Consider the following 27386-nt stretch of genomic DNA (forward strand, 5'->3'; position numbering starts at 1 on the left):
AAAAAATATGGGGGGAGGGACGAAAGGAATACCGGGCCTTTCCCATTCTTTATTAACAATGTCCGCCACCCGCTTGGGTATAGGAAAAGCTTCTGGGAGCCCCGGCACCTCTAGGAACTTGTCCATTTTACATAGTTTCTCTGGGATGACCAACTTGTCACAATCATCCAGAGTGGATAATACCTCCTTAAGCAGAATGCGGAGATGTTCCAACTTAAATTTAAATGCAATCACATCAGGTTCAGCTTGTTGAGAAATGTTCCCTGAATCAGTAATTTCTCCCTCAGACAAAACCTCCCTGGCCCCATCAGACTGGGTTAGGGGCCCTTCAGAAATATTATTATCAGCGTCGTCATGCTCTTCAGTATCTAAAACAGAGCAGTCGCGCTTACGCTGATAAGTGTTCATTTTGGCTAAAATGTTTTTGACAGAATTATCCATTACAGCCGTTAATTGTTGCATAGTAAGGAGTATTGGCGCGCTAGATGTACTAGGGGCCTCCTGAGTGGGCAAGACTCGTGTAGACGAAGGAGGGAATGATGCAGTACCATGCTTACTCCCCTCACTTGAGGAATCATCTTGGGCATCATTGTCATTGTCACATAAATCACATTTATTTAAATGAACATCATTGTCATTGTCACATAAATCACATTTATTTAAATGAATAGGAATTCTGGCTTCCCCACATTCAGAACACAGTCTATCTGGTAGTTCAGACATGTTAAACAGGCATAAACTTGATAACAAAGTACAAAAAACGTTTTAAAATAAAACCGTTACTGTCACTTTAAATTTTAAACTGAACACACTTTATTACTGCAATTGCGAAAAAACATGAAGGAATTGTTCAAAATTCACCAAATTTTCACCACAGTGTCTTAAAGCCTTAAAAGTATTGCACACCAAATTTGGAAGCTTTAACCCTTAAAATAACGGAACCGGAGCCGTTTTGAACTTTAACCCCTTTACAGTCCCTGGTATCTGCTTTGCTGAGACCCAACCAAGCCCCAAGGGGAATACGATACCAAAAGACGCCTTCAGAAAGTCTTTTCTAAGTATCAGAGCTCCTCTCACATGCGACTGCATGCCATGCCTCTCAAAAACAAGTGCGCAACACCGGCGCGAAAATGAGTCTCTGCCTATGCTTTGGGAAAGCCCCTAAAGAATAAGGTGTCTAAAACAGTGCCTGCCGATAATATTATATCAAAATACCCAGATAAAATGATTCCTCAAGGCTAAATATGTGTTAATAATCAATCGATTTAGCCCAGAAAAAGTCTACAGTCTTAAAAAGCCCTTTTTGAAGCCCTTATTTACGATCGTAATAAACATGGCTTACCGGATCCCATAGGGAAAATGACAGCTTCCAGCATTACATCGTCTTGTTAGAATGTGTCATACCTCAAGCAGCAAGAGACTGCTCACTGTTCCCCCAACTGAAGTTAATTGCTCTCAACAGTCCTGTGTGGAACAGCCATGGATTTTAGTGACGGTTGCTAAAATCATTTTCCTCATACAAACAGAAATCTTCATCTCTTTTCTGTTTCTGAGTAAATAGTACATACCAGCACTATTTCAAAATAACAAACTCTTGATTGAATAATAAAAACTACAGTTAAACACTAAAAAACTCTAAGCCATCTCCGTGGAGATGTTGCCTGTACAACGGCAAAGAGAATGACTGGGGTAGGCGGAGCCTAGGAGGGATCATGTGACCAGCTTTGCTGGGCTCTTTGCCATTTCCTGTTGGGGAAGAGAATATCCCACAAGTAAGGATGACGCCGTGGACCGGACACACCTATGTTGGAGAAAAGGTTTGTCTAAATTCCTTCGTGGCCCGAAGATAGAACTTTAAGGCACAAACCACATCCAGAAATTCATTGTAAACGTTCCTTCGACGTAGAAGGATTAGGACATAAGAAAGGAACCACAATTTCTTGATTGATGTTGCGAATTGACACAACCTTAGGAAGAAAATCTAACCTGGCTCGTAGAACAGCCTTATCTGAATGAAAAGCCAGATAAGGAGGAGCGCATTGCAAGGCAGCAATCACAGATACTCTGCGCGCAGAAGCAATAGCCAGTAAAAAAGGAACCTTCCAAGACCACAATTTTTTTTTTTTAATAAATTTACAAGAATATCAAACATATGCAACATTTTCAATGATACAGAGAAAATAGTAATGACCACTAGTACAGTTTCAGAAGTTTCAGTATAAAAGATACTAAAATGTTGCATGGTACTTCAATTTAAACTTTTCTCATTTTTTAGATTAATAAAGCGTATATAAACATAAACATAAATAAGTGGGAACATATACTCTCATAGAATAGTCTAAGAAAGATAAAGGGGTAAGAAATGGAGAAAATAAAGAGAGAGGGTCAGGAAAGGGGATGGAAAATGGGTGAAAACAACTAAAATAGGATATTAGAAGGAGGTGACCAAGGTCTTATTGATATCAAGCTTGTTCAATTAGGGAATTTTTCCCACCAGGGTGCCCAGGTTTCATAATAAAAGTCTAGTTTATCTAGGGCTGAATGGGAGTAGGCTTCCATTTTTGATAGATAGTTGACTGTGGCTAAGATTTGTGAGGTGGTGGGGGGAGTAAGTTGTTTCCATGCTTTCGCTATTTCTAATTTAGTGGCCATTAGAACGTAGATAGATAAGGCTTTATGTGTAGGAGTAATGGCTGGAAAATCTAGATGAAGCAGGCCAGTTTGGGGACTAAGCTTAATAATGATACCTAAAGAGTGTAGAAGGTTAGTTACCCGAAGCCACACGGAGGAAACTCTAGGGCAGAACCACCAGATATGTGCCTGGGTTCCAAGTTGTCCACAGCCCCTCCAGCAAGCAGGGGAGTGAGAGTCATATATCCTATGGAGCCAAGACAACAATTTAATGTCTACTTCATGCATAGGCTAAAACAGAGCCCGTTGCAAAACCTTAAGGACAAGATTTAAACTCCAAGGAGGAGCCTTAGATTTAAACACAGGTCTGATCCCAGCAGAGTCTTAACAAATGCTGCACATATGGAAGCTCTGCAAACCTCTTGTGCAGTAACACAGACAGGGCCGAAAACTGTCCCTTCAGGGGACTTGCAGAAAAGCCCTTCTCCAGTTCATCCTGGAGAAGAGAATAAGTAGGTCCTCCACACCCTACGATAGATGCGACGAGCAACCAGCTTACGAGCTTGAATGAGAGTAAAAATAACTCCCAGAAAACCCTCTCTTGGCTAGGACTAAGCGTTCAATCTCCACGCAGTCAGCCTCAGAGAATCAATACATTGATGAACAAAGAGACCTTGGTCAGCAGATCTCTGCAACAAGGTAACTTCCACGGAGGAGATGATGACATCCCCACTAGATCCGCGAACCATATCCTTCGCGGCCAAGACGGAGCAGTCAGTATCACTGATGCCTGCTTGACTCGAACCCCTACACTAGGAAGTACTTGTAACGGTAAGAAAGGATAAATTGAATTGAACCTTCAAGGCACCGCTAATGCATCTGTTAGCTCCTCCTGAGGATCCCTGTACCTCGACCCCTATCTGGGTAGCTTGGTATTAAGACGTTATAAGATCTTCCTCTTGCAAATCTCTGCAAACACTCAGGATGGAGAGACCATTCTCCCGGATGAAAAGATTGTCTGCTGAGGAAATCCGCTTCCCAGTTGTCCATGCCCGGAATGTGGATCACTGACAGCGAACAAATGCGTGTCTCCCCCACACCAGAATCTGAGATACTTCCCTCAAAACTAGGAAGCTTTTTGTTCCTCCCTGATGGTTGATGTAAGCCACTGAGGATATATTGTTTGATTGGAATCTGATTAACTGGGACGAACCCAGCAGAGGCCAAGCCTTTAGAGCATTGTATATTGCCCGAAGATCCAAAGTGAGACAAGGAGGGAGCTTTACCTCCTGAGACCAGAGGCCCTGTGCCTTCCTGGCACCCCAAACAGCTCCCCATCCTGACAGACTCGCAACCATAGTCACAATCACCCAGGATGGTCTTGAGACAAATGTCGCTCGGGACAAGTGATCCGGACAAAACCACCAAGGGAGTGATTCTCCCAATTGGTTGTCCAGAGAAATCTGTTGAGACAGATCCGAATGATCACCGTTCCACTAGTTCAGCATGCGCAGTTGCAACAGTCTGAGGTGAAATCTGGCAAAGGAAATGATGTCCAAGCTGGACACCATGAGACCAATCACCTCCATGCACCGAGCCACAGATGGCCTTAAGGAGATCTGGAGGGCAAGACATGTTGAAGCTAGCTTGCAACGTCTCTGGTCTGTAAGAAATATTCTCATGTCAATGGAGACTATTATAGCACCCGAGAATTCTACCCTGGTACTTGATACAAGAGAACTCTGTCTAGATTATCTGCCAATCATGGGATCGAAGAAGACCGAGGAGATATTCCGAATGGTCCACTCTTCGAAAAAATTTCTTTCGCTAGACCAAACGGAAGGGCAATAAACTGGAAGTGCTGGTCCAGGAATGCAAACCTTAGGAACTGGAAGTGGTCCTTGAGGATTGGAACTAGAAGGGAGCATCCTTCAGATCTATCGTGGTCATGAACAACCCCTCTCAAACGAGGGGAAGAATGGACTTTATTATCTCCATTTTAAAGAGGGGACAGAAAGTTCCCTCCTTCTTAGAGACCACGAAAAAAAGGGAATTTATGCTTACCTGATAAATTTATTTATTTTACGATATGACAAGTCCACGGATTTCATCCTTATTTATGGGATATCGCCTCCTGGTCAGCAGGAGGAGGCAAAGGGCTCCACAGCAGAGCTGTATATATAGTCCCTCCCTTTCCTCCCCCTCCAGTCATTCGACCGAAGTTAGGAAGAGAAAGGAAAAGCCAAGGAGCAGAGGTGACTGAAGTTTAACAAAAATAAAAACCTGTCTTTAGAAAAAAATAACAGGGTTGGCCGTGGACTCGTCATATCGTAAAATAAATAAATTTATCAGGTAAGCATAAATTTACTTTTCTTTTACAAGATATGACGAGTCCACGGATTTCATCCTTACTTATGGGATACAATACCAAAGCTATAGGCCAAGGATGAAAGGGAGGGACAAGACAGGAACCTAAACGGAAGGCACCACTGCTTGAAGAACTTTTCTCCCAAAACCAGCCTCAGATGAAGCAAAAGTATCAAATTTGGAAAATTTGGAAAAAGTATGAAGAGACGACCAAGGTTGCAGCCATGCAGAATCTGTTCAACAGAAGCATCATTTTTAAATGCAACACGGATGATACTCTTCAGTCCAGAAAGAAAGAGGTAGCCGTAGCTTTCTGATCCCTACGTTTCTCAGCAAATCCAACAATAATTGAAGATGTTTTAATGAAACTCTTTAGTCGCCCTGCAAGTAGAACTTCAAAAGGCACGAACTACGTCTAAATTATGTAACCAGACGTTTCCCTTCTTAGAAGAAGGGTTAGGACACCAGGAAGGAACAACAATTTCCTGATTAATATCTTGTTAGAAACAACCTTAGGAAGAAAACAAGGTTGGGTACGAAACACACCACCTTATCGAGCATGGAAAATAAGATAAGGAGAATCACATTGTAAAGCCGAAAGCTCAGTAAACTCTGCGAGCAGCATAATAGCAACCAAAAATAAAACTTTCATAGATATAACTGAATATCTATGGAATGCATGGGTTCAAACAGAACCCCTTGAAGAACATTAACGAACTAAATTCACACTCCACGGAGGAGCAATTGGTCTAAACACAGCCCCTGATTCTAGTCAGGGCCTGACAACAACGATTGAAACATCTGGAACCTCTGCCAGCGCTTGTGTAACCAATATAGACAAAAGCAGAAATTTGTCCCTTTAAGGAACTTGCCTGACAACCCCTTTCCTCCCATCCTTCTTGGAGAAAGATAAAAACTCTGGGAATCCTAACCCCTACTCCATGAGTAGCCCTTGGATTCGCACCAATAAAGATATTTACTCCATATCTTATGGTAAATCTTTCCAGTAACAGGCTTGCGTGCCTGAATCAAGGTATCAATGACCGCATCAGAGAACCCCCGCTTAGATAAAATCAAGCGTTCAATCTTCATGCAGTCAGCTGCAGAGAAATTAGATTTGGATGATGGAAGGGTCCCTGAATGAGAAGATCCTGCCTCGAATGGAAGCTTCCACGCGGCAGAGAGGACAATGTCCACGTAGATCGGCATACCAAGTCCTGCGAGGCCACGCAGGGAGCGATTAGAATCACCGAAGCCTGTTTGATCCGTGCAATCACCCGGGGAAGGAGAGCAAACGGTGGGAACACATCAGCTAGGTTGAACGACCAAGGCAGTCTATCGAGTTCGGCCTGAGGATCCCTGGACCTGGATCCGTACTTGGAGCTGGCATTCTGCCGAGATGCCATCAGAGCCAATTCGCGGACTTGCCCCACCTGAGAAATCAGAGTGGCAAAAAACTCCGGGGTGGAGTTCCCTTCCCCCGGATGAAATGTATGCCCTGCTCAAAAAATCCGCCTATCAGTTGGTCCACATCCTGGGATGTAGATTGCTGACAGATAACAAGAGTGAGCCTCCGCCCACCGAATTATCTTGGCTACTTCTGTCCATCGCTAAGGAACTCCCTTGTTCCTCCCTGATGATTGATGTAAGCCAGTGTCGTGATGTTGTCCGACTGTAATCTGATGAATTTGGCCGAAGCCCAACTGAGGGCCAAGCTTGAAGTGCATTGAATATTGCTCTCAACTCCAAATAGTGATGGGAAGTAGAGACTCCGTTCGAGGTCCCAGCACACCCTGAGCCTTCAGGGAATTTCAGGACTGGCACCCCATCCTAGTAGACTGGCGGTCCGTTGTCACTATCACCCATGAAGAGTCTGAGGAAGCACGTCCCTTGGGACAGATGATCCAGCGACAACCACCAAGGAAGAGAGTCTCTTGTCTCCTGATCCAGGATCTATCTGAGGAGAATAATCTGCATAATCTCCATTCCACTGCCTAAGCATGCTCAGTTGTAGAGGTCTGAGATGAAAACGAGCAAACTGAATGATGTCCATTGCCGCCACCATCAATCCAATTACCTCCATGCACTGAGCCACTGATGGCCCGAGGATTGGACCTGAAGGGGTTCGGCATGTATTCATAATCTTTCTGACTTCCGTCAAAGACGATTTTCATGGAATACGGAATCTATTAGAGTTCCCAGGAAAGGAAGCCCTTGTCCTGTGGAATTAGTGAACTCTTTTTCTACATCACCCTTCCACCCAGAGTCCTTAGGAAGGACAGAACTATGTCGGTATGAGACTTTTGTCAGTTGGTAAGACGAACGCCTGGATTAGAATATCGTCCAGATAAGGCGCCACTCGCAATGCCCCGCGGTCTGAGAACCGCTACAAAGACCCTAGAACCTTAGTGAAGATCCTGGGTGCTGTGGCCAACCCGAAGGGAGAAGCCACAAAACTAAAAAATGCTTGTCCAAGAAGGCAAAACCTTAGAAACTGGAGATCTCTGTGGATAGGAATGTGAAGATATGCATCCTTTAAGTCCACCGGGTGTAAGTCATATTGACCCTCCCTGGGATCAATGGAAGACTTGTCCGAATCGTCTCCATCTTGAAGGATGGGACTCTGAGAAACTTGTTTAGACTCTTGAGATCTAAAATGGGTTCTGAACGTTCCCTCCTTTTTTGGGAACCACGAAAAGATTGAGTAAAACCCCTGCCCCGCTATTCCTGTATTGGAATGGGACCGAAGTACTCCATAGTGGAGAGGTCTTTTACACAAGCTTAAGAACGCCGCTCTTTTTGTCTGGTTCTACAGACATCGTGAAAGAAGAAACCGTCCCCTTTGGGAGAGAATTTTTTAACTCTAGTTGATACCCCCCTGGGACACGATCTCTAGTCTCAAGCCTGGACAAAGAGAGAAGTCTGCTCCTACTAGATCCGGTCCCGGATCGGGGGCCGCCCCCTTCATGCTGTCTTGGGCGCGAGCAGCGGACTTCTTGGGTGTTTTACCCTTGTTCCAAGCCTGATTGGGTTTCCAGACGGGCTTGGCTTGTGCCCGAATTCCCTTCCTGTTTAGCGGTAGAGAGTAAGAAGGGGACTCCCTTGAAATTTCGAAAGGAACGAATAATTACTCTGTCTGCCTTTGTTTAGCTGTCTTGTCCTGAGGAAGGAGGTGACCCTTAACTCCCATAATGTCAGAATGATTTCCTTTCAACTCCTCAGGCCGCAATAGGGTCTTCCTTTGAAAGGGGATAACCAAAAGCTTAGATTTAGAAGATACATCCACAGAGCCAAGATTTTAAACCATAAGTGCTTCTGCATGCTAAATGGAAAATCCCTGCATTTTAGCTGCCAACTTGCGCTATTTGAAAAGCAGCATCCGTAACAAAAGAATTGGCCAGCTTAAGGGCCTTAATTCTATCCATTATTTCTTCCAAAGGAGTCTCAGTCTTAAGAGACTCTTCTAAGGCGTCAAACCAAAAGGCAGCCGCAGTTGTAACTGGAACAATGCAGGCCGTCGGTTGTAAGAAAACCCTTGATGAACAAATAGCTTCTTTAGAAGACCCTCCAACTTCTTATCCATGGGGTCTTTGAAAGCACAACTATCCGCAATGGGGATAGTCGTACGCTTAGTCAGGGTAGAGATAGCTCCCTCCACCTTAGGAATCGTTTGCCACGAGAATCACCTAACAGAGTCAGCCTATAGGTATACCTTTTCTTAAAGTGAGGAGGAGGGTGAGATCGGGATACCCGGTAACAATTTCCAAAATTCTCTTAGGAACCGGAAAAACATCCGAATAAGAAGGAATCTCTAAGTATTTGTCCATCTTACACAATTTCTCTGGCGGCACCACAATAGAATCGTCAAGAGTCGCTAAAACCTCCCGAAGCAACAGGCGGAGATGTTCAAGCTTAAATCTAAAGGACATAACGTCCGAGTCTGTCTGAGGTAACACAATTCCTGAGTCAGAAAGTTCCCCCTCAGACAGAAGCTCCCTACCCCCCAAATCAGATCCCTGGGAGGGCATATCGGAGATAGCCAACAAATCATCAGAAGTCGCAGGAACTGTAAGGGTTTCTGTCTTGCATCGTTTGCCCTGTAACACAGGCAATTTAGACAAAACCTCTGTGAGAGTGGATGACATGACTGCAGTCATATCTTGCAAAGTGAAAGAAGTAGACACCGTAGAAGAGCATGGGTCGTTTGTGCGGGTGTTAAAGGCTGTGACACTTGAGGAGAAAACTGCGGCATACCCTGAGTCTTATCAGTCTGAGAACCGTCATTGGAGATATCTTTATTAAAATTCTTAAAGAAAATTTGCTCCTTACATTCTAAAGCCCTTTCAATGCATGTAGGGCACAATGTACCAGTGGATTCCACAATAGCATACAAACACATAGGACATGTAATGTTTTCAATGTCCTCCATAGTAACAGATTTGAAATGCAAGCGTGGTCAAATCACTGTTAAAACAATTTAGCAAAATTTTTCAGTGAACTGTGTTCTAAATCTTAACCGTTTACACAGAGAACCCAAGTATTAAATTAATGTAGCCTCAATTAAGAGCGGCTCAAAGTATGCTTTCGTACCCTAATTGGGCCCTGCTAATACCTAAGTCACCTCTCCGCAGCTCAGCTTTCCTCTAACAGCGTGACTAGGACTGCTTGCAATAATAAAGACAAGCGGACCTAGTAGCTGATTCAGAAACAATGCCTTCAAGTTTTGTCGGAGCTCGATCTATACGCATCTGCGCTGAGCGCGTGAGGACAAGCCCCCCCCCATCGTGGGCATAAACCACATCAAGCCCGGGAAGACAAGAAATGGCGATCTAACGCCAAACACCACCCAATACCCGGTCTTTCCCCAATACACAGTGAAACACACCCTATTACATGTCCCCAGCGTCAGCCTAAAACCACTCTAAATAAAAAGTGATGCCCGTATATGTACTCGGATTAGCATAGCACAATAACCTCCCAGCGCTTCCGGCCATTGTAATTGATACCGGACTGTCAGGGAAAATTTAACCATATGTGGGTTGTCATCCTGTTTCTATTATAAATGACATGCCGCCCACTAGTATAGTCAGCCCTATTCAGAGCTTACAAACACTGATCCTGTTCTGTTTTTGATCCTGTTAACATATAATAGGATAGCACAGTCCTCTTCTGAGATTAAGCCATAAAGCCCCAGAATAAAAAAGAACTGTACCTACCTCCATGCTGAGGAACAGCATGCAATTCCCCACAGTGTCAAGAGATCCACTTCTTCTCCTGAGATCCTGTGAAGAGAGAAAGGTCTTAGGAAACATTCACTAAGTCCAGGGCCAGGCAGCACCAATATGGGAGGCGCAGTGAGACTAAAATCTCACAAGTTCCCCTGACTGGTTTTTCCAGAAGCTGCCCAGCAGTAAAATAGTACACTTCGATACCATTTAAAAATAAAAAACACTTGATTGAAGCATCTAAAACTAGCACCTCACTTTACCTCACTCCTATCACTAACACAGGCAAAGAGAATGACTGGAGGGGGAGGGAAGGGAGGGGCTATATATACAGCTCTGCTGTGGAGCTCTTTGCCTCCTCCTGCTGACCAGGAGGCGATATCCCATAAGTAAGGATGAAATCCGTGGACTCGTCATATCTTGTAAAGGAAAGGTTTGAATAGTATCCCAAACCTCTCACTGCGATAGGCACCGGGACAATAACTCCTACAGGACAGATCCCGTACACACCCCAGAAAGGTTTCCCTCCTTTCTGGTCAGGTAGAGAGGAGGAATCTAGCCTTGGGTGGCTGAGACTTAAAACCAATCTTGTAACCCTGAGCTATGACCTCCAGGACCCATGGATCCTGCACGTCCCTGAACTAAGTGACTGAAAAGAGTGATATACTGCCTTCTACACGATCCAGAAGCGGACTGGGGACCGCCCATTCATGCCGACGTAGACTCAACGGGCCTCTTGCTCTGTTTGAATTTATTCCAGGACTGAGCCGGCTTCCAAGAGCTCTTGGTTTGCTCTGGCTTAGCGGAGGACTGCTGACATGAGCTTTATCAGAACAAAAAGAACGAAAATCGTCCCTTAGATTAGTTCATATACTCTTGCGGAAGGAGGGCACTCTTGCCCCCTGTGACCGTGGAGATAATTAAGTCCAGGCCTGGACCGGACAAAATCATTCCCTTAAGAAGAGAGAAGAAGTCTAGACTTAGAAATCATAGCGGCAGACCATGACTTAGGCAAGAGCCGACGAGCCTGAACAGAAAAAGCTGAAGCCATAGCATTCAAGTGAATAAACTGCCTAATAGCAGCACAGATAAAAGAATTAACAACCCTCAAGGCCGTAAATCTTTTCTGAGTAACGTCGAGGGGATCCTTCACCCCGATCAAATCCTATAAGGAGTCACACCAGAAGGTAGTTTCTCCAGTAACCGCGGCAACAGCCACCGCCGGTTGAAGCAAATATCCTTTATGTTGAAAAATCTTTCTTAACAGAGTTTCCATCTTTTATCCATGGGCTATTCAAATGAAGAACTATCCTCAAGCGGGATAGTAGTACATTTAGCAAGGGTGAAGATAACGCCATCCCATTTAGGGACGGAACCTCACAACTCTGTTGAGAGTCCAGGACCGGTGACAATTTGTTAAAGGGAGAAGAGGGGGAAACGTAATCCAATCCTGTCCCATTCATTCTTAATAATGTTAGCAATCTAACCGGAGCAGGGAAAGAAAAGGTACCACCCTGTCCTCAAACTCTATCCAATTTTAGGAATTAAAGGTTCATCAGGCAATTTGGCTTCTGCAAGCTCTGAATTCGCCAAAAACTTCCTTTAGAAGAAAGTGCAAATTCCTAAACTAAAGTCTGGTTCCTCTGCAGCCGGAGGTTGAGAGGCAGCAGACTCCGACCCAGAATGTTCATACTCTGAAGTCTCAGAAAGAACTTCATCCTCGGATAACCCTCAGTTAAATCCAATAAATTATCTGATGTACTCTGGGAAGGAGTGCAATATGTAACCTTTCGCTTGCGCTTAGCAGGGCGAGGTAAAGCATTAAAGGCAGCAGACACCACCATCTGAACTGCGCAGTAACGTCTGATGAAAAAAAGCCCCCTCCAGATGGAGGATCAGCAATGCTACGGATAACTGCATGTGTAGAGATATAAGGGTACGCAGCTCACTGGACGACAACTACTCAGAGGTGGACAGCTCTGTGGTATCAAACATGTTTGATATTATCACATTATCAAGGCATATGGAACATAATTGAGAGTGAGGAACTAAGGCCTCCTCACCATATAAACAGGAATTACTCATTAGGAATAGAGGGAGTCCCTCTAAAGTAACATGATTCTCCATCGCTAGTGCAATAACTAGAGAAATAAAACATCATATTTTATTCAAAAGAAACGGCACCCTTATATCCCAAATGGCTGGGGCACTCACCATCTCCTATGACCCAGACAGCACAGAGATTTATGACTCCTCTCTAATAGAGACCCGGTTAGGAAAAAAGGAATGAATCACATGGTGCACAATGCAGGACCGTCCCTGCTATGAGAAAGCATGCCAAGCTTGTAAGCTGCATGGCTCTCAAAGTGAAAGTGAAACCTGTATATTCCATAACAGCCTATGAGCCCATAACATCTCACACATAAAATCAGCATAAAATCAAACATATAAGATTATCCCCCCCCCCCCCTGTTCAATAATCCCCCTAAGGAGATATTAACGCTTCATTCTATACAGATAAAAGGAGTCACACTGTGACCATGTCTTCTTGCGTTATCATACATTACCAGAATCTACGCCGTGGAACAGGAACACGACCCTTCAAGTGTGACAGATAGTAGCATCGTTTCTGACATGGACTTGAGTGAAGAAAGCAGGCAGCGAAACTAGTCAAGGCTGATTGCCTATGGAGCTGTTAATATGAGTCGGGATGGTTTACGCAGAAAGACTCTCTCTGCATCTCCGGACTCTAACTTTCGCCCAGGCTCTCACTGAGAGGCTGACAGGACTACTTAAAACTCCAGTCCCATCTCGAAGAGTACTACCCTCCATAAGAGACTACTCCGAAATCTTCTAACATATCTCTGCCAACCTCCTGTGACGAAAGGCAAAGAATGACTAGGGTTATGAGGAAGTGGGGGAGGTATTTAAGCCTTTGGCTGGGGTGTCTTTGCCTACTCCTGGTGGCCAGGTTCAGTATTTCCCACAAGTAAGGAATGTAGCTGTGGACTCTTCCCATATTAAGATGGAAATATGATTTAGGTGTGATAGGGCTTGTTTAAAGCAAGATGATAACAGACAAATGTTGAATATGAAGTGAGAATACATTGGGGAAAATATATTCAGATCTCAACAGCAGTAATCCCAATGAATAAAACAAAGAAATAAAATGCAAACTAACTCACTCTTCAATGGTCTGATAGAGCGCATGGCATTCTTCTTCATACACTTGCAGTTTGGGCTGGTAGATGTACTTATCCAGAATAAGATCTTCCATGGTTGGAGCATTACTTGTTCTGTGCTGATGAGAGAAACACAAAGGTTTGAGTAGAAATAAATGATAAAACATTTAAGCCTATTTTGTTTAAGACTGCAATAATAAAAACAAAATCAGGAAATGTTTTGTGCAACTCCTGTGGACTAGTTTGATACCTTCACTGTGCAGTTCGCCATTAGTACAAGATAAGTTATACTAACAATAAAGGAATTTCTTCTATTTAAAATAAATATAATTTGGACCCCATAGGAAAAACAAAATTTATGCTTACCGTGATAAATTTCGTTGTCTTGCAATGTATCGAGTCCACCGGGATTCATCCGAAAATTTGTGGGAGTATTCTCCTTCCCGAACAGGAAGTGGCAAAGAGAGCACCCACAGCAGAGCTGTCTATATAGCTCCTCCCCTAAGCTCTACCCCCCGAGTCATTGGCGCGAAGGGCTTAGGGAAGAAAAAGGAGAAACTATAGGGTTGAGCAGGAGGGTGACTGAAGTTTTATATAGAAAAATACTACCTGTCTTAAATAGACTGGGCGGGCCGTGGACTCGATACAGTCGCAAGAGGAAAGAAATTTATCAGGTAAGCATAAATGTTGTTTTCTCTTGCAAGATGTATCTAGTCCACGGATCCATCCAATACTTGTGGGGATACCAATACCAAAGCTTTAGGGACAACGGATGAAGGGAGGGGACAAGACAGGTACCTAGAACGGAAGGCGACACTGCTTGTAGAACCTTTCTCCCAAAAATAGCCTCTGAAGAAGCAAAAGTATCGAATTTGGAAAATTTGGAAAAAGTATGAAGCGAAGACAAAGTCGCCGCCTTACAAATCTGTTCAACAGAAGACTCATTTTTAAAAGCCAATGTGGAAGCCACTGCTCTAGTAGAATGAGCAGTAATTCTTTCAGGAGGCTGCTGGCCAGCAGTCTCATAAGCCAAACGGATGATGCTTTTCAGCCAAAAGAAAAGAGAGGTAGCCGTAGCCTTTTGACCTCTCCGCTTTCCAGAATAGACAACAAACAATGAAGATGTTTGACGAAAAACTTTAGTAAGTAAGTAGAACTTTAAAGCACGAACCACATCTAGGTTGTACAACAGACGCTCCTTCTTGGAAGAAGGATTAGGACACAGAGAAGGAACAACAATTTCCTGATTGATATTTCTATTAGAAACAACCTTAGAAAGAAATCCAGGTTTGGTACGCAAAACCACCTTATCCGCATGGAAAACAAGATAAGGTGAGTCACACTGTAAAGCAGATAACTCAGAAACTCTTCGAGCTGAAGAGATAGCTACTAAAAACAGAACTTTCCAAGATAAGAGCTTAATATCTATGGAATGCATAGGTTCAAACGGAACCCCTTGAAGAACTTTAAGAACCAAATTTAGACTCCATGGCGGAGCAACAGGTTTAAACACAGGCTTGATTCTAACTAAAGCCTGACAAAATGCCTGAACGTCTGGAACATCAGCCAGACGCTTGTCTAAAAGGATAGACAAAGCAGATATTTGTCCCTTTAAGGAACTAGCTGATAATCCCTTCTCCAATCCTTCTTGGAGAAAAGATAATAGCCTAGGAATCCTGATCTTACTCCATGAGTAACCCTTGGAATCACACCAGTAAAGATATTTACGCCATATCTTATGATAGATTTTCCTGGTGACAGGCTTTTGAGCTTTCAAAGATATCAAGCGTGCTGCCTGTCTTCTTTCTTGGATTTCTTGGGGATTGCTTGGTCTCCTATCACCCTGTGCCTGCACCTTTCGGTCACCTACAGTCTCGATTTGAAGTTTGTTTGCCCTGGCGCGAACGGACTGTTACAGCTGTCTCCTATGTTGCCTCGCCTGCAGCTACGCCGCCACCTTTCTTTGTGCAGAGAAAGTAGGTTTGGATGCTTGAATGTACCTTGAATCAGAAGATCCTGCCTCAGCGGCAGAGTCCATGGTGGGACGGATGACATGTCCACCAGATCTGTACCAAGTCTTGCATGGCCACGCAGGTACTATCAAAATCACCGAAGGTCTCTCCTGCTTGATTCTGGCAATCAGACGAGGAAGGAGAGGAAATGGTGGAAACACATAGGCCAGGTTGAAGGACCAGGGCACTACTAGAGCATCTATCAGCACTGCCTGGGGATCCCTTGACCTGGACCCATAACAAGGAAGCTTGGCGTTCTGACGAGACGCCATCAGATCCAATTCTGGTGTGCCCCATATCCGAATCAGTTGGGCAAACACCTCCGGATGGAGCTCCCACTCCCCCGGATGAAAAGTCTGACGACTTAGGAAATCCGCTTCCCAGTTCTCTACCCTTGGGATATGGATTGCTGAAAGATGGCAAGAGTGAGTCTCTGCCCATCGGATTATTTTGGAAACCTCTGTCATCGCTAGAGAACTCCTTGTTCCCCTTTGATGATTGATATAAGTTACAGTCGTGATGTTGTCCGACTGAAATCTGATGAATTTGGCCGCAGACAGTTGAGGCCACGTCTGAAGCGCATTGCATATCGCTCTCAGTTCCAGAATGTTTATCAGGAGGAGAGTCTCCTCCTGAGTCCATAACCCCTGAGCTTTCAGGGAGTTCCAGACTGCACCCCAGCCTAGCAGGCTGGCATATGTCGTAACTATGACCCACTCTGGTCTGCGGAAACACATTCCCCGAGACAGGTGAACCTGTGACAACCACCAGAGAAGAGAATCTCTGGTCTCCTGATCCAGATCTATCTGAGGAGATAAATCTGTATAATCACCATTCCACTGTTCGAGCATGCGTAGTTGCAGTGGTCTGAGGTGTAAGCGAGCAAACGGAACTATGTCCATTGCCGCTACCATTAGTCCGATTACCTCCATACACTGAGCCACTGACGGCCGAGGAATGGAATGAAGAGCTCGGCAAGTGGTTAAGAGTTTTGATTTTCTGACCTCCGTCAGAAATATTTTCATTTCTACCGAGTCTATCAGAGTCCCTAGGAAGGAAACTCTTGTGAGAGGGAAGAGAGAACTCTTTATTTTATGTTCACCTTCCACCCGTGAGATCTCAGAAAAGCCAAAACGATGTCCGTGTGAAACTTGGCTAGTTGGAAAGTCGACTCCTGAATTAAGATGTCATCTAGGTAAGGCGCCACTGCTATGCCCCGTGGCCTTAGCACCGCCAAAAGGGACCCTAGCACTTTTGTTAAAATTCTAGGAGCCGTGGGCAACCCGAAGGGAAGGGCCACGAACTGGTAATGCCTGTCCAGAAAGGCAAATCAGAGGAATTGATGATGATCTCTGTGAATAGGAATGTGTAGATACGCATCCTTTAAGTCCACGGTAGTCATATATTGACCCTCCTGGATCAACGGTAGAATAGTCCGAATAGTCTCCATCTTGAATGATGGTACTCTGAGGAATTTGTTTAGAATTTTGAAATCCAAGATTGGTCTGAAAGTTCCCTCTTTTTTGGGAACCACAAACAGGTTTGAGTAAAACCCTAGCCCTTGTTCCTCTTTTGGAAATGGGCGGATCACTCCCATGGTATGTAGGTCTTCTACACAGCGTAAGAACGCCTCTCTCTTTGTCTGGTTTGCAGACAATTGAGAAATGTGAAATATCCCCCTTGGGGGGGAGTCTTTGAAGTCCAGAAGATATCCCTGGGACACAATTTCTAAAGCCCAGGAATCGTGAACATCTCTTGCCCAAGCCTGAGCGAAGAGAGAGAGTCTGCCCCCTACTAGATCCGGTCCCGGATCGGGGGCTACCCCTTGATGCTGTCTTAGAGGCAGCTGCAGGCTTCTTGGCCTGTTTGGCCTTGTTCCAAGCCTGGTTAGGTCTCCAGACTGACTTGGATTGGGCAAAATTCCCCTCTTGCTTTGCAGCCGGGGAAGCTGAAGCGGGACCACCCTTGAAGTTCCGAAAAGAACAAAAATTATTTTGTTTGGTCCTCATTTTATTTGTCTTATCCTGAGGGAGGGCAGGGCCTTTCCCTCCAGTGATGTCTGAAATAATCTCTTTCACTTCAGGCCCGAATAGGGTCTTTCCTTTGAAAGGGATGTTCAAAAGTTTAGATTTTGATGACACATCAGCAGACCAGGACTTAAGCCATAACGCCCTGCATGCTAAAATGGCAAAACCTGAATTCTTTGCCGCTAATTTAGCCAGTTGGAAAGCGGCATCTGTAATGAAAGAATTAGCCAACTCAAGGGCCTTAATTCTATCCATAATATCCTCTAACGGAGTCTCCATCTGAAGAGCCTCTTCTAGAGCCTCGAACCAGAAAGCAGCTGCAGTAGTTACAGGAACAATGCACGCAATAGTTTGGAGAAGAAAACCTTGATGAACAAAAATTTTCTTCAGGAGACTAATTTTTTATCCATAGGATCTTTGAAAGCACAACTGTCTTCGATAGGTATAGTTGTACGCTTAACAAGAGTAGAAATAGCTCCCTCCACCTTAGGGACCGTCTGCCACGAGTCCCGCATGGTGTCAGATATGGAAAACATTTTCTTAAAAACAGGAGGGGGAGCAAACGGAATACCTGGTCTATCCCACTCCTTAGTATTTGTCCATTTTACACAATTTCTCTGGGACCACTATAGGGTCACAATCATCTAGAATCGCTAATACCTCCCTGAGGAGGTGTTCAAGCTTAAATTTAAAGGCCGTCATATCATCTGTCTGAGGGAGCGTCTTTCCTGAATCAGAAATTTCTCCCTCAGATAACAAATCCCTTACCCCTACTTCAGAACATTGTGAGGGTATATCGGATACGGCTACTAAAGCGTCAGACGGCTCAGCATTTGTTCTTAACCCAGAGCTGTCACGCTTTCCTTGTAAACCAGGCACCTCTGTGAGGGTTGTATTCATAACTGTGGCCATGTCTTGTAAAGTAAATGAATTCGACGCACTAGAGGTACTTGGCGTCACTTGTGCGGGCGTTACTGGTTGTGACACTTGGGGAGAGCTATATGGCAAACCCTCATTCTCTTCTGTCTGAGAATCATCTATTGCAATATTTCTAAGTGCTAAAATATTCTCTTTATAATTTATAGACATATCAGTGCAAGTGGGACACATTCTAAGAGGGGGTTCCACAATGGCTTCTAAACACATTGAACAAGGATTTTCCTTGATGTCAGACATGTTAAACAGGCTAGTCATGCAATAAGCAAGCTTGGAGAACACTTTAATCAAAGCAAATAACACTTAGAAAAAAACAGTACTGTGCCTTTAAGAGAAAAAAGCTGCACAAACTCTGCAAAACAGTGTAAAAAAGCAGTAAACAACAGAATTTTTACAGTAGCTTTTACAGTTAGTAACTTTGCACAGCTATGCAAATAAACAATTAACCCCTTAATGTAAAAACCGGATTGACAAAACATCAAAAACCAGTAAAAACGTTCAGCACCTTGCCACAGCTCTGCTGTGGCGCCTACCTGCCCTTTAGGAACGATTTGTTGGGAAAAAACCTTCTTTAAAGCCCTCAAACACAGTAGGAACCTCTGGAGAAGCAGCTGGATGTCTCTGAGGAAAAGAAACTGCGCAACTGTGGTGGGAAAATAGGCCCCTCCCACCTCACTCGATGTTATGGGGCCTAAAAGAAACACAACAGAGTGTTTCTCAAACTAGCCATGTGGGTTAATAACCCTTAAACAAGCCACAATGACCCCTTAAAGTCCCTCAAAAAACATTATATTTGCCATAAAAACAAAAGTTTTTTCCTATCAGTGTCACCAGTAACTAATGAGCCCTTTATGCAAGCTGGGACTCCTACTAAGTATCTGAATACAGCTTACCCTTCCCTCATGGGGATATTGCCAGCCTTTTCTAGAATTATCACAGTCGGTCTAGAAAAAAATAGACTGAACATACCTCAATGCAGTTTAGCCTGCAAACCGTTCCCCCAACTGAAGTTTTCCTGTACTCTTCAGCCCTTGTGAGAACAGCAGTGGATCTTAGTTACAAAGTGCTAAGATCATCATCCTCCTTGCAGAAATCTTCATCCCTTTTCTACCAGAGAGTAAATAGTACACACCGGTACCATTTAAAATAAACTTTTGCTTGAGAAAATAAAAACGAACATTTTTGTCACCACACTCACTTTACCCTTCCTAGTACTTAGAGTAGGCAAAGAGAATGACTGGGGGTGGAGCTAAGGGAGGAGCCATATAGACAGCTCTGCTGTGGGTGCTCTCTTTGCCACTTCCTGTAGGGAAGGAGAATATCCCACAAGTATGGATGAATCCGTGGACTCGATACATCTTACAAGAGAAACTAACATTTTTGTCGCCACAATCACTTTACCCTTCCTTATTGCTTTGAGCCGGCAAAGAGAATGACTGGGGGGTGGAGTTAGGGGAGGAGCTATATAGACAGCTCTGCTGTGGGTGCTCTCTTTGCCACTTCCTGTTGGGAAAGAGAATATCCCACAAGTATTGGATGAATCCGTGGACTCAATACATCATGCAAGAGAAAGGATCTTTTTCAGGTTTATCCCTTAAGAGGGAATGGGTTGGCTTTAAGTGCTGTGCCTCTACATGTTAAGAAAGTATAATATAATCTTATTTTCTTTAGTATTCTCACACAAACTGTATTGTTAAGACATGTTCATTTTTATTACTGACCCTAGATAAGGGAATTGCACAACCCTGCCTATCACCAGCTGTGTCCTACTTGGAAGCTGCAAGCAGGGCTTTAGCCAGGGTCAGTGATCCATAATGTATGTGATCTAACGTGTAACATTATTTAATTTCTACAGTTACATGTCACCTTTAAGGGAATACTGTAGAGTAATATAGAATGTATTAAATTGGAAACATATGATCAATACTGTTATTTTCTTTACTCATCCGAGTATTAAATATAGTTGCATACAAACTGCCTTTATATCCATATAGAATATTTACTATATTAGTATCATTGCAGTAAAAATAATATTTGTGAAAATATAGTGCTTATTAGTTGTAACATAAGTTAAAACAAACGCATATGAAAAAACAATTTATGCTTACCTGATAAATTTATTTCTCTTGTAGTGTATCCAGTCCACGGATCATCCATTACTTGTGGGATATTCTCCTTCCCAACAGGAAGTTGCAAGAGGATCACCCACAGCAGAGCTGTTATATAGCTCCTCCCCTAACTGCCATATCCAGTCATTCGACCGAAACTAGCCGAGAAAGGAGAAACCATAGGGTGCAGTGGTGACTGTAGTTTAACCCCTTAATGACAACTGACGTACCAGGTACGTCATGCATTAACAAGCAGTTAATGATAATGGACGTACCTGGTACGTCAGTTGTCTAACAGAGTGCTGGAAGTGATCACAATCACTTCCAGCAGCTCTGAGGGTATTGCAGTGATGCCTCGATATGGAGGCATCCTGCAATACCCCTTTACAAGCCTCCGATGCAGAGAGAGCCACTCTGTGGCCCTCTCTGCACCGGTAGTGATGGTGCCGATGGTGCCTTTGCCCAGTGGGAGGAGGAAGCGTGTGCGCGCGCGTGCACGATGCGCGCGCGTGCACGATGCGCGCGCACACGTGCACGGGTGCACGCGTGCACGTGGATGCGCGTGCACGTGCGCACATTACCACACTGACACCAATGAAGGAAGGGGAAAAAAAAAAGTTACAAAAAAAAAGTTACATTTTTTTTTTTTACATATAAAAGGATCTGGGAGGGGGAGGGGGTGGGGGTATTGTGGGGGGGGGCTGCTACACTACAGAAATAAATTTGTATAAAAAAATACAAATAAAAGTTATAAATAAATTTAAATAGTTTGGCCAGTGGGGCCAAACTGGGTACTGGCAGACAGCTGCCAGTACCCAAGATGGCGGTAATTAGGTAGGGGAGAGGGTTAGAGAGCTGGAGGGGGGGGGATCAGGGGAGGTTGGTGCTAAGGCAGGGGTCCATCACAACTAAAATATTTTATAATTTTTATTTAAAAAAAAAAAAAAAAAACTCTTTTATTTAGTACTGGCAGACTTTCTGCCAGTACTTAAGATGGCGGTAACAATTGTGGGGTGGGGGAGGGAAGAGAGCTGTTTGGGAGGGATCAGGGGGTGGGATGTGTCAGGTGGGAGGCTGATCTCTAAAATTAACCCTGCAAGCTCCCTACAAGCTACCTAATTTAACCCCTTCACTGCTGGGCATAATTCACGTGTGGTGCGCAGCCAGCATTTAGCGGCCCTTCTAATTACCAAAAGCAACGCCAAAGCCATATAAGTCTGCTATTTCTGAACAAAGGGGATCCCAGAGAAGCTTTTACAACAATTTCTGCCATAATAGCACAAGCTGTTTGTAAATAATTTCAGTGAGAAACCTAAAATTGTGAAAAATGTAAAGTTTTTTTTTTTATTTGCTCGCATTTGGCGGTGAAATGGTGGCATAAAATATACCAAAATGGGCCTAGATCAATACTTGGAGTTGTCTACTACACTACACTAAAGCTAAAATTAACCCTACAAGCTCCCTACAAGCTCCCTAATTAACCCCTTCACTCCTGGGCATAAAACATGTGTGGTGCGCAGCGGCATTTAGCGGCCTTCTAATTACCAAAAAGCAACCACAAAGCCATATAAGTCTGTTATTTCTGAACAAAGGGGGATCCCAGAGAAGCATTTACAACCATTTGTGCCATAATTGCAGAAGCTGTTTGTAAATAATTTCAGTGGGAAACCTAAAGTTTGTGACAAAATTTGTGAAAAAGTGAACTTTTTTTTTTTTTTATCGCATTTGGCGGTGAAATGGTGGCATGAAATATACCAAAATGGGCCTAGATCAATACTTTGGGATGTCTTCTAAACAAAATATATACATGTCAAGGGATATTCAGGTATTCCTGACAGATATCAGGGTTCCAAAGTAACTAGCGCTCATTTTGAAAAAAAGTGGTTTGGAAATAGCAAAGTGCTACTTGTATTTATTGCCCCATAAATTGCAAAAAAAAGCAAAGAACATGTAAACATTGGGTATTTCTAAACTCAGGACAAAATTTAGAAACTATTTAGCATGGGTGTTTTTTTGGTGGTTGTAGATGTGTAACAGATTTTGGGGGGTCAAAGTTAGAAAAAGTGTGTTTTTTTCCAGTTTTTTCCTCATATTTTATCATTTTTTTTTAGTAAATTATAAGATATGATGAAAATAATGGTATCTTTAGAAAGTCCATTAATGACGAGGAAAAACGGTATATAATATGTGTGGGTACAGTAAACGAGTAAGAGGAAAATTACAGCTAAACGCAACACTGCAGAAATGTAAAAATAGCCATTGTCATTAAGGGTAAGAAAATTGAAAAATGGTCCGGTCATTAAGGGGTTAATTAAAATTTAGACCTGCCTTAAAAGGACAGGGCAGGCCGTGGACTGGATACACTACAAGAGAAATAAATTTATCAGGTAAGCATAAATGTTTTCTCTTGTTAAGTGTATCCAGTCCACGGATCATCCATTACTTGTGGGATACCAATACCAAAGCTAAAGTACACGGATGATGGGAGGGACAAGGCAGGTACTTAAACGGAAGGGACCACTGCCTGTAGAACCTCCCAAAAATAGCCTCCGAAGAAGCAAAAGTATCAAATTTGTAAAATTGTGAAAAGGTATGAAGCGAAGACCAAGTCGCCGCTTTGCAAATCTGTTCAACAGAAGCCTCATTTTTAAAGGCCTAGGTGGAAGCCACAGCTCTAGTAGAATGAGCTGTAATTCTTTCATGGGGGGCTGCTGTCCAGCAGTCTCGTAGGCTAAACGTATTATGCTCCGAAGCCAAAAAGAAAGAGAGGTTGCCGAAGCCTTTTGACCTCTCCTCTGTCCAGAGTAAATGACAAACAGGGAAGATGTTTGACAAAACTCCTTAGTCGCTTGTAAGTAAAACTTTAAAGCACGGACTACGTCTAGATTATGTAACAGACGTTCCTTCTTTGAAGAAGGATTAGGACACAATGATGGAACAACAATCTCTTGATTGATATTCTTGTTAGAAACTACCTTAGGTAAAAACCCAGGTTTTGTACGCAGAACTACTTTATCTGTATGGAAAATCAGATAAGGAGAATCACATTGTAAGGCCGATAACTCAGAGACTCTACGAGCCGAGGAAATAGCCATCAAAAACAGAACTTTCCAAGATAAAAGTTTGATATCAATGGAATGAAGGGGTTCAAACGGAACTCCTTGAAGAACTTTAAGAACCAAGTTTGAGCTCCATGGGGGAGCAACAGGTTTAAACACAGGCTTAATTCTAACCAAAGCCTGACAAAAAGCCTGAACGTCTGGAACCTCTGCCAGACGCTTGTGCAAAAGGACAGATCAGAAATCTGTCCCTTTAAAGAACTAGTTGATAGTCCTTTTTCCAAACCCTCTTGGAGAAAAGACAATATCCTAGGAATCCTAACCTTACCCCATGAGTAATTCTTGGATTCACACCAATAAAGATCTTTGCGCCATATCTTATGGTAGATTTTCCTGGTGACAGGCTTTCGTGCCTGTATTAAGGTATCAATGACTGACTCTGAGAAGCCATGCTTTGATAAAATCAAGCGTTCAATCTCCAGGCAGTTAGTCTCAGAGAAATTAGATTTGGATGATTGAAAGGACCTTGTATTAGAAGGTCCTGTCTCAAAGGCAGAGTCCAAGGTGGAAAGGATGACATGTCCACTAGGTCTGCATACCAGGTCCTGCGTGGCCACGCAGGCGCTATCAAGATCACCAATGCTCTCTCCTGTTTGATTCTGGCAATCAGTCGAGGGAGCAGAGGAAACGATGGAAACACATAAGCTAGGTTGAAGAACCAAGGCCCTGCTAGAGCATCTATCAGCGTCGCTTCTGGGTCCCTGGACCTGGATCCGTAACAAGGAAGCTTGACGTTCTGTCGAGACGCCATGAGATCCAGCTCTGGTTTGCCCCAATGATGTATCAATTGAGCAAACACCTCCGGATGGAGTTTCCCACTCCCCCGGATTGAAAAGTCTGACGACTTAGAAAATCCGCCTCCCAGTTCTCTACACCTGGGATATGGATCGCTGATAGGTGGCAGGAGTGAGTCTCCGCCCAGCGAATTATCTTGGATACTTCTAACATCGCTAGGTAGCTTCTGGTCCCCCCTTGATGATTGATGTAAGCCACAGTTGTTATGTTGTCCGACTGAAATCTGATGAACCTCAGTGTTGCTAACTGAGGCCAAGCTAGAAGAGCATTGAATATTGCTCTTAACTCCAGAATATTTATTGGGAGGAGTTTCTCCTCCTGAGTCCACGATCCCTGAGCCTTCAGGGAGTTCCAGACTGTGCCCCAACCTAGAAGGCTGGCATCTGTTGTTACAATCGTCCAATCTGGCCTGCGAAAGGTCATCCCTTTGGACAGATGGACCCGAGAAAGCCACCAGAGAAGAGAATCTCTGGTCTCTTGATCCAGATTTAGTAGAGGGGACAAATCTGAGTAATCCCCATTCCACTGACTTAGCATGCATAATTGCAGCGGTCTGAGATGCAGGCGCGCAAATGGTACTATGTCCATTGCCGCCTACCATTAAGCCAATTACTTCCATGCACTGAGCTACTGACGGGGCGTGGAATGGAATGAAGGACACGGCAAGCATTTAGAAGTTTTGATAACCTGGACTCCGTCAGGTAATTTTCATCGCTACAGAATCTATAAGAGTCCCTAGGAAGGGAACCCTTGTGAGTGGTAATAGAGAACTCTTTTCATACGATCAACTTCCACCCATGCGACCTCAGAAATGCCAGAACTAGTCTCTGTATGAGACTTGGCAATTTGAAAACTTGACGCTTCTATCAGAATGTCATCTAGGTACGGAGCCACCGCTATGGCCTCGCGGTCTTAGCACCGACAGAAGTGAGCCCAGAACCTTTGTAAAAATTTCCCGGGGCCGTAGCTAACCCGAAGGGAAGAGCTACAAACTGGTAATGCCTGTCTAGAAAGGCAAATCTTAGGTACCGATAATGATCTTTGTGAATCGTATGTGAAGGTAGGCATCCTTTAAGTCCACTGTGGTCATATACTGACCCTCTTGGATCATGGGTAGGATGGTTCGAATAGTTTCCATTTTGAATGATGGAACTCTTAGGGAATTTGTTTAAGATTTTTTAGGTCCAAGATTGGGTCTGAAGGTTCCCTCTTTCTTGGGAACCACAAACAGATTTGAGTAAAATCCTTGCCCTTGTTCCGTCCGCGGAACTGGGGTGGATCACCCCCATTACTATGAGGTCTTGTACACAGCGTAGAAATGCCTTTTTCTTTATTTGGTTTGCTGATAACCTTGAAAGATGAAATCTCCCTTGTGGAGGGAGAAGCTTTGAAGTCCAAAAGATATCCCTGAGATATAATCTCCAACGCCCAGGGATCCTGGACATCTCTTGCCCACGCCTGGGCGAAGAGAGAAAGTCTGCCCCCCACTAGATCCGTTTCCGGATAGGGGGCCCTCTCTTCATGCTGTCTTAGGGGCAGTAGTAGGGTTTGTTCTTGGCCTGCTTGCCCTTGTTCCAGGACTGGTTAGTTTTCCAGCCTGTCTGTAACGAGCAACAGTTCCTTCCTGTTTTGGAGCGGAGGAAGTTGATGCTGCTCCTGCCTTGAAGTTTCGAAAGGCAACGAAAATTAGACTGTTTGGCCTTTGATTTGGCCCTGTCCTGAGGAAGAATATGACCCTTACCTCCAGTAATGTCAGCGATAATTTCTTTCAAACCGGGCCCGAATAAGGTCTGCCCTTTAAAAGGAATATTGAAGCAATTTAGATTTAGAAGTCACGTCAGCTGACCAGGATTTAAGCCATAGCGCTCTGCGCGCTCTGGATGGCGAATCCGGAGTTCTTAGCCGTTAGTTTAGTTAAATGTACAATGGCATCAGAAACAAATGCATTAGCTAGCTTAAGTGCTTTAAGCTTGTCCATAATTTCATCCAATGGAGCTGTGCGAATGGCCTCTTCTAGAGACTCAAACCAGAATGCCGCAGCAGCAGTGACAGGCGCAATGCATGCAAGGGGCTGTAAGATAAAACCTTGTTGAACAAACATTTTCTTAAGGTAACCTTCTAATTTTTATCCATTGGATCCGAAAAAGCACAACTATCCTCCACCGGGATAGTGGTACGCTTAGCTAAAGTAGAAACTGCTCCCTCCACTTTAGGGACCATCTGCCATAAGTCCCCGTGTAGTGGCGTCTATTGGAAACATTTTCCTAAATATAGGAGGTTGGGAAAAAGGGGCACACCGGGTCTATCACACTCCTTGCTAATAATTTCTGTAAGCCTTTTAGGTATAGGAAAAACGTCAGTACACACCGGCACCGCATAGTATCTATCCAGCCTACACATTTTCTCTGGAATTGCAACTGTGCTACAGTCATTCAGAGCCGCTAAAACCTCTCCAAGCAATACACGGAGGGTCTCTAGCTTAAATTTAAAATTAGAAATCTCTGAATCCCGGCTTCCCCGGATCAGATCCGTCACCCACAAGATGAAGCTCTCGGTCCTCAATGTTCTGCAAACTGTGACGCAGTATCAGACAGGCTCTCATATCGCCAGCGTGCTCTGTCCTTATCCCAGAGCTATCGCGCTGTGCCTCTTAATTCCGGCATTTAGATAACACTTCTGTCAGTGTATTATTCATAATAGTAGCCATGTCTTCTAATGTGATTTGTATGGGCATCCCTGATGTACTTGGGCGCCACAATCGCACGCGCCTCCTGAGCGGGAGGCGAAGGTACTGACACGTGAGGAGAGTTAGACGGCATAACTTCCCCCTCGTTGTCTGTATAATTCTTTACAGATAAAGACTGACTCTTTATTATTTAAAGTGACATCAATACATTTAGTGCACATATTTCTATGGGGCTCCACATTGGCCTTCAAACATAGTGAACAAACAGATTCATCTGTGTCAGACATGTTTATAGACA

The 27386-nt window shown here is 43.9% G+C and overlaps 1 protein-coding gene across 1 annotated transcript in view; it reads right to left on the reverse strand.

The window, feature by feature from the left end:
• KNL1 (kinetochore scaffold 1) overlaps positions 1 to 27386 on the reverse strand; it is an 817310-nt gene that overhangs the window by 418972 nt on the left and 370952 nt on the right. Inside the window, 1 exon segment of the mRNA XM_053711756.1 lies at positions 13409 to 13524. Within this exon segment, the coding sequence (XP_053567731.1) occupies positions 13409 to 13524 (116 nt within the window).

The sequence above is a fragment of the Bombina bombina genome, chromosome 1 (genome assembly GCF_027579735.1).
Source record: "Bombina bombina isolate aBomBom1 chromosome 1, aBomBom1.pri, whole genome shotgun sequence".
Classification (NCBI taxonomy): domain Eukaryota; kingdom Metazoa; phylum Chordata; class Amphibia; order Anura; family Bombinatoridae; genus Bombina; species Bombina bombina.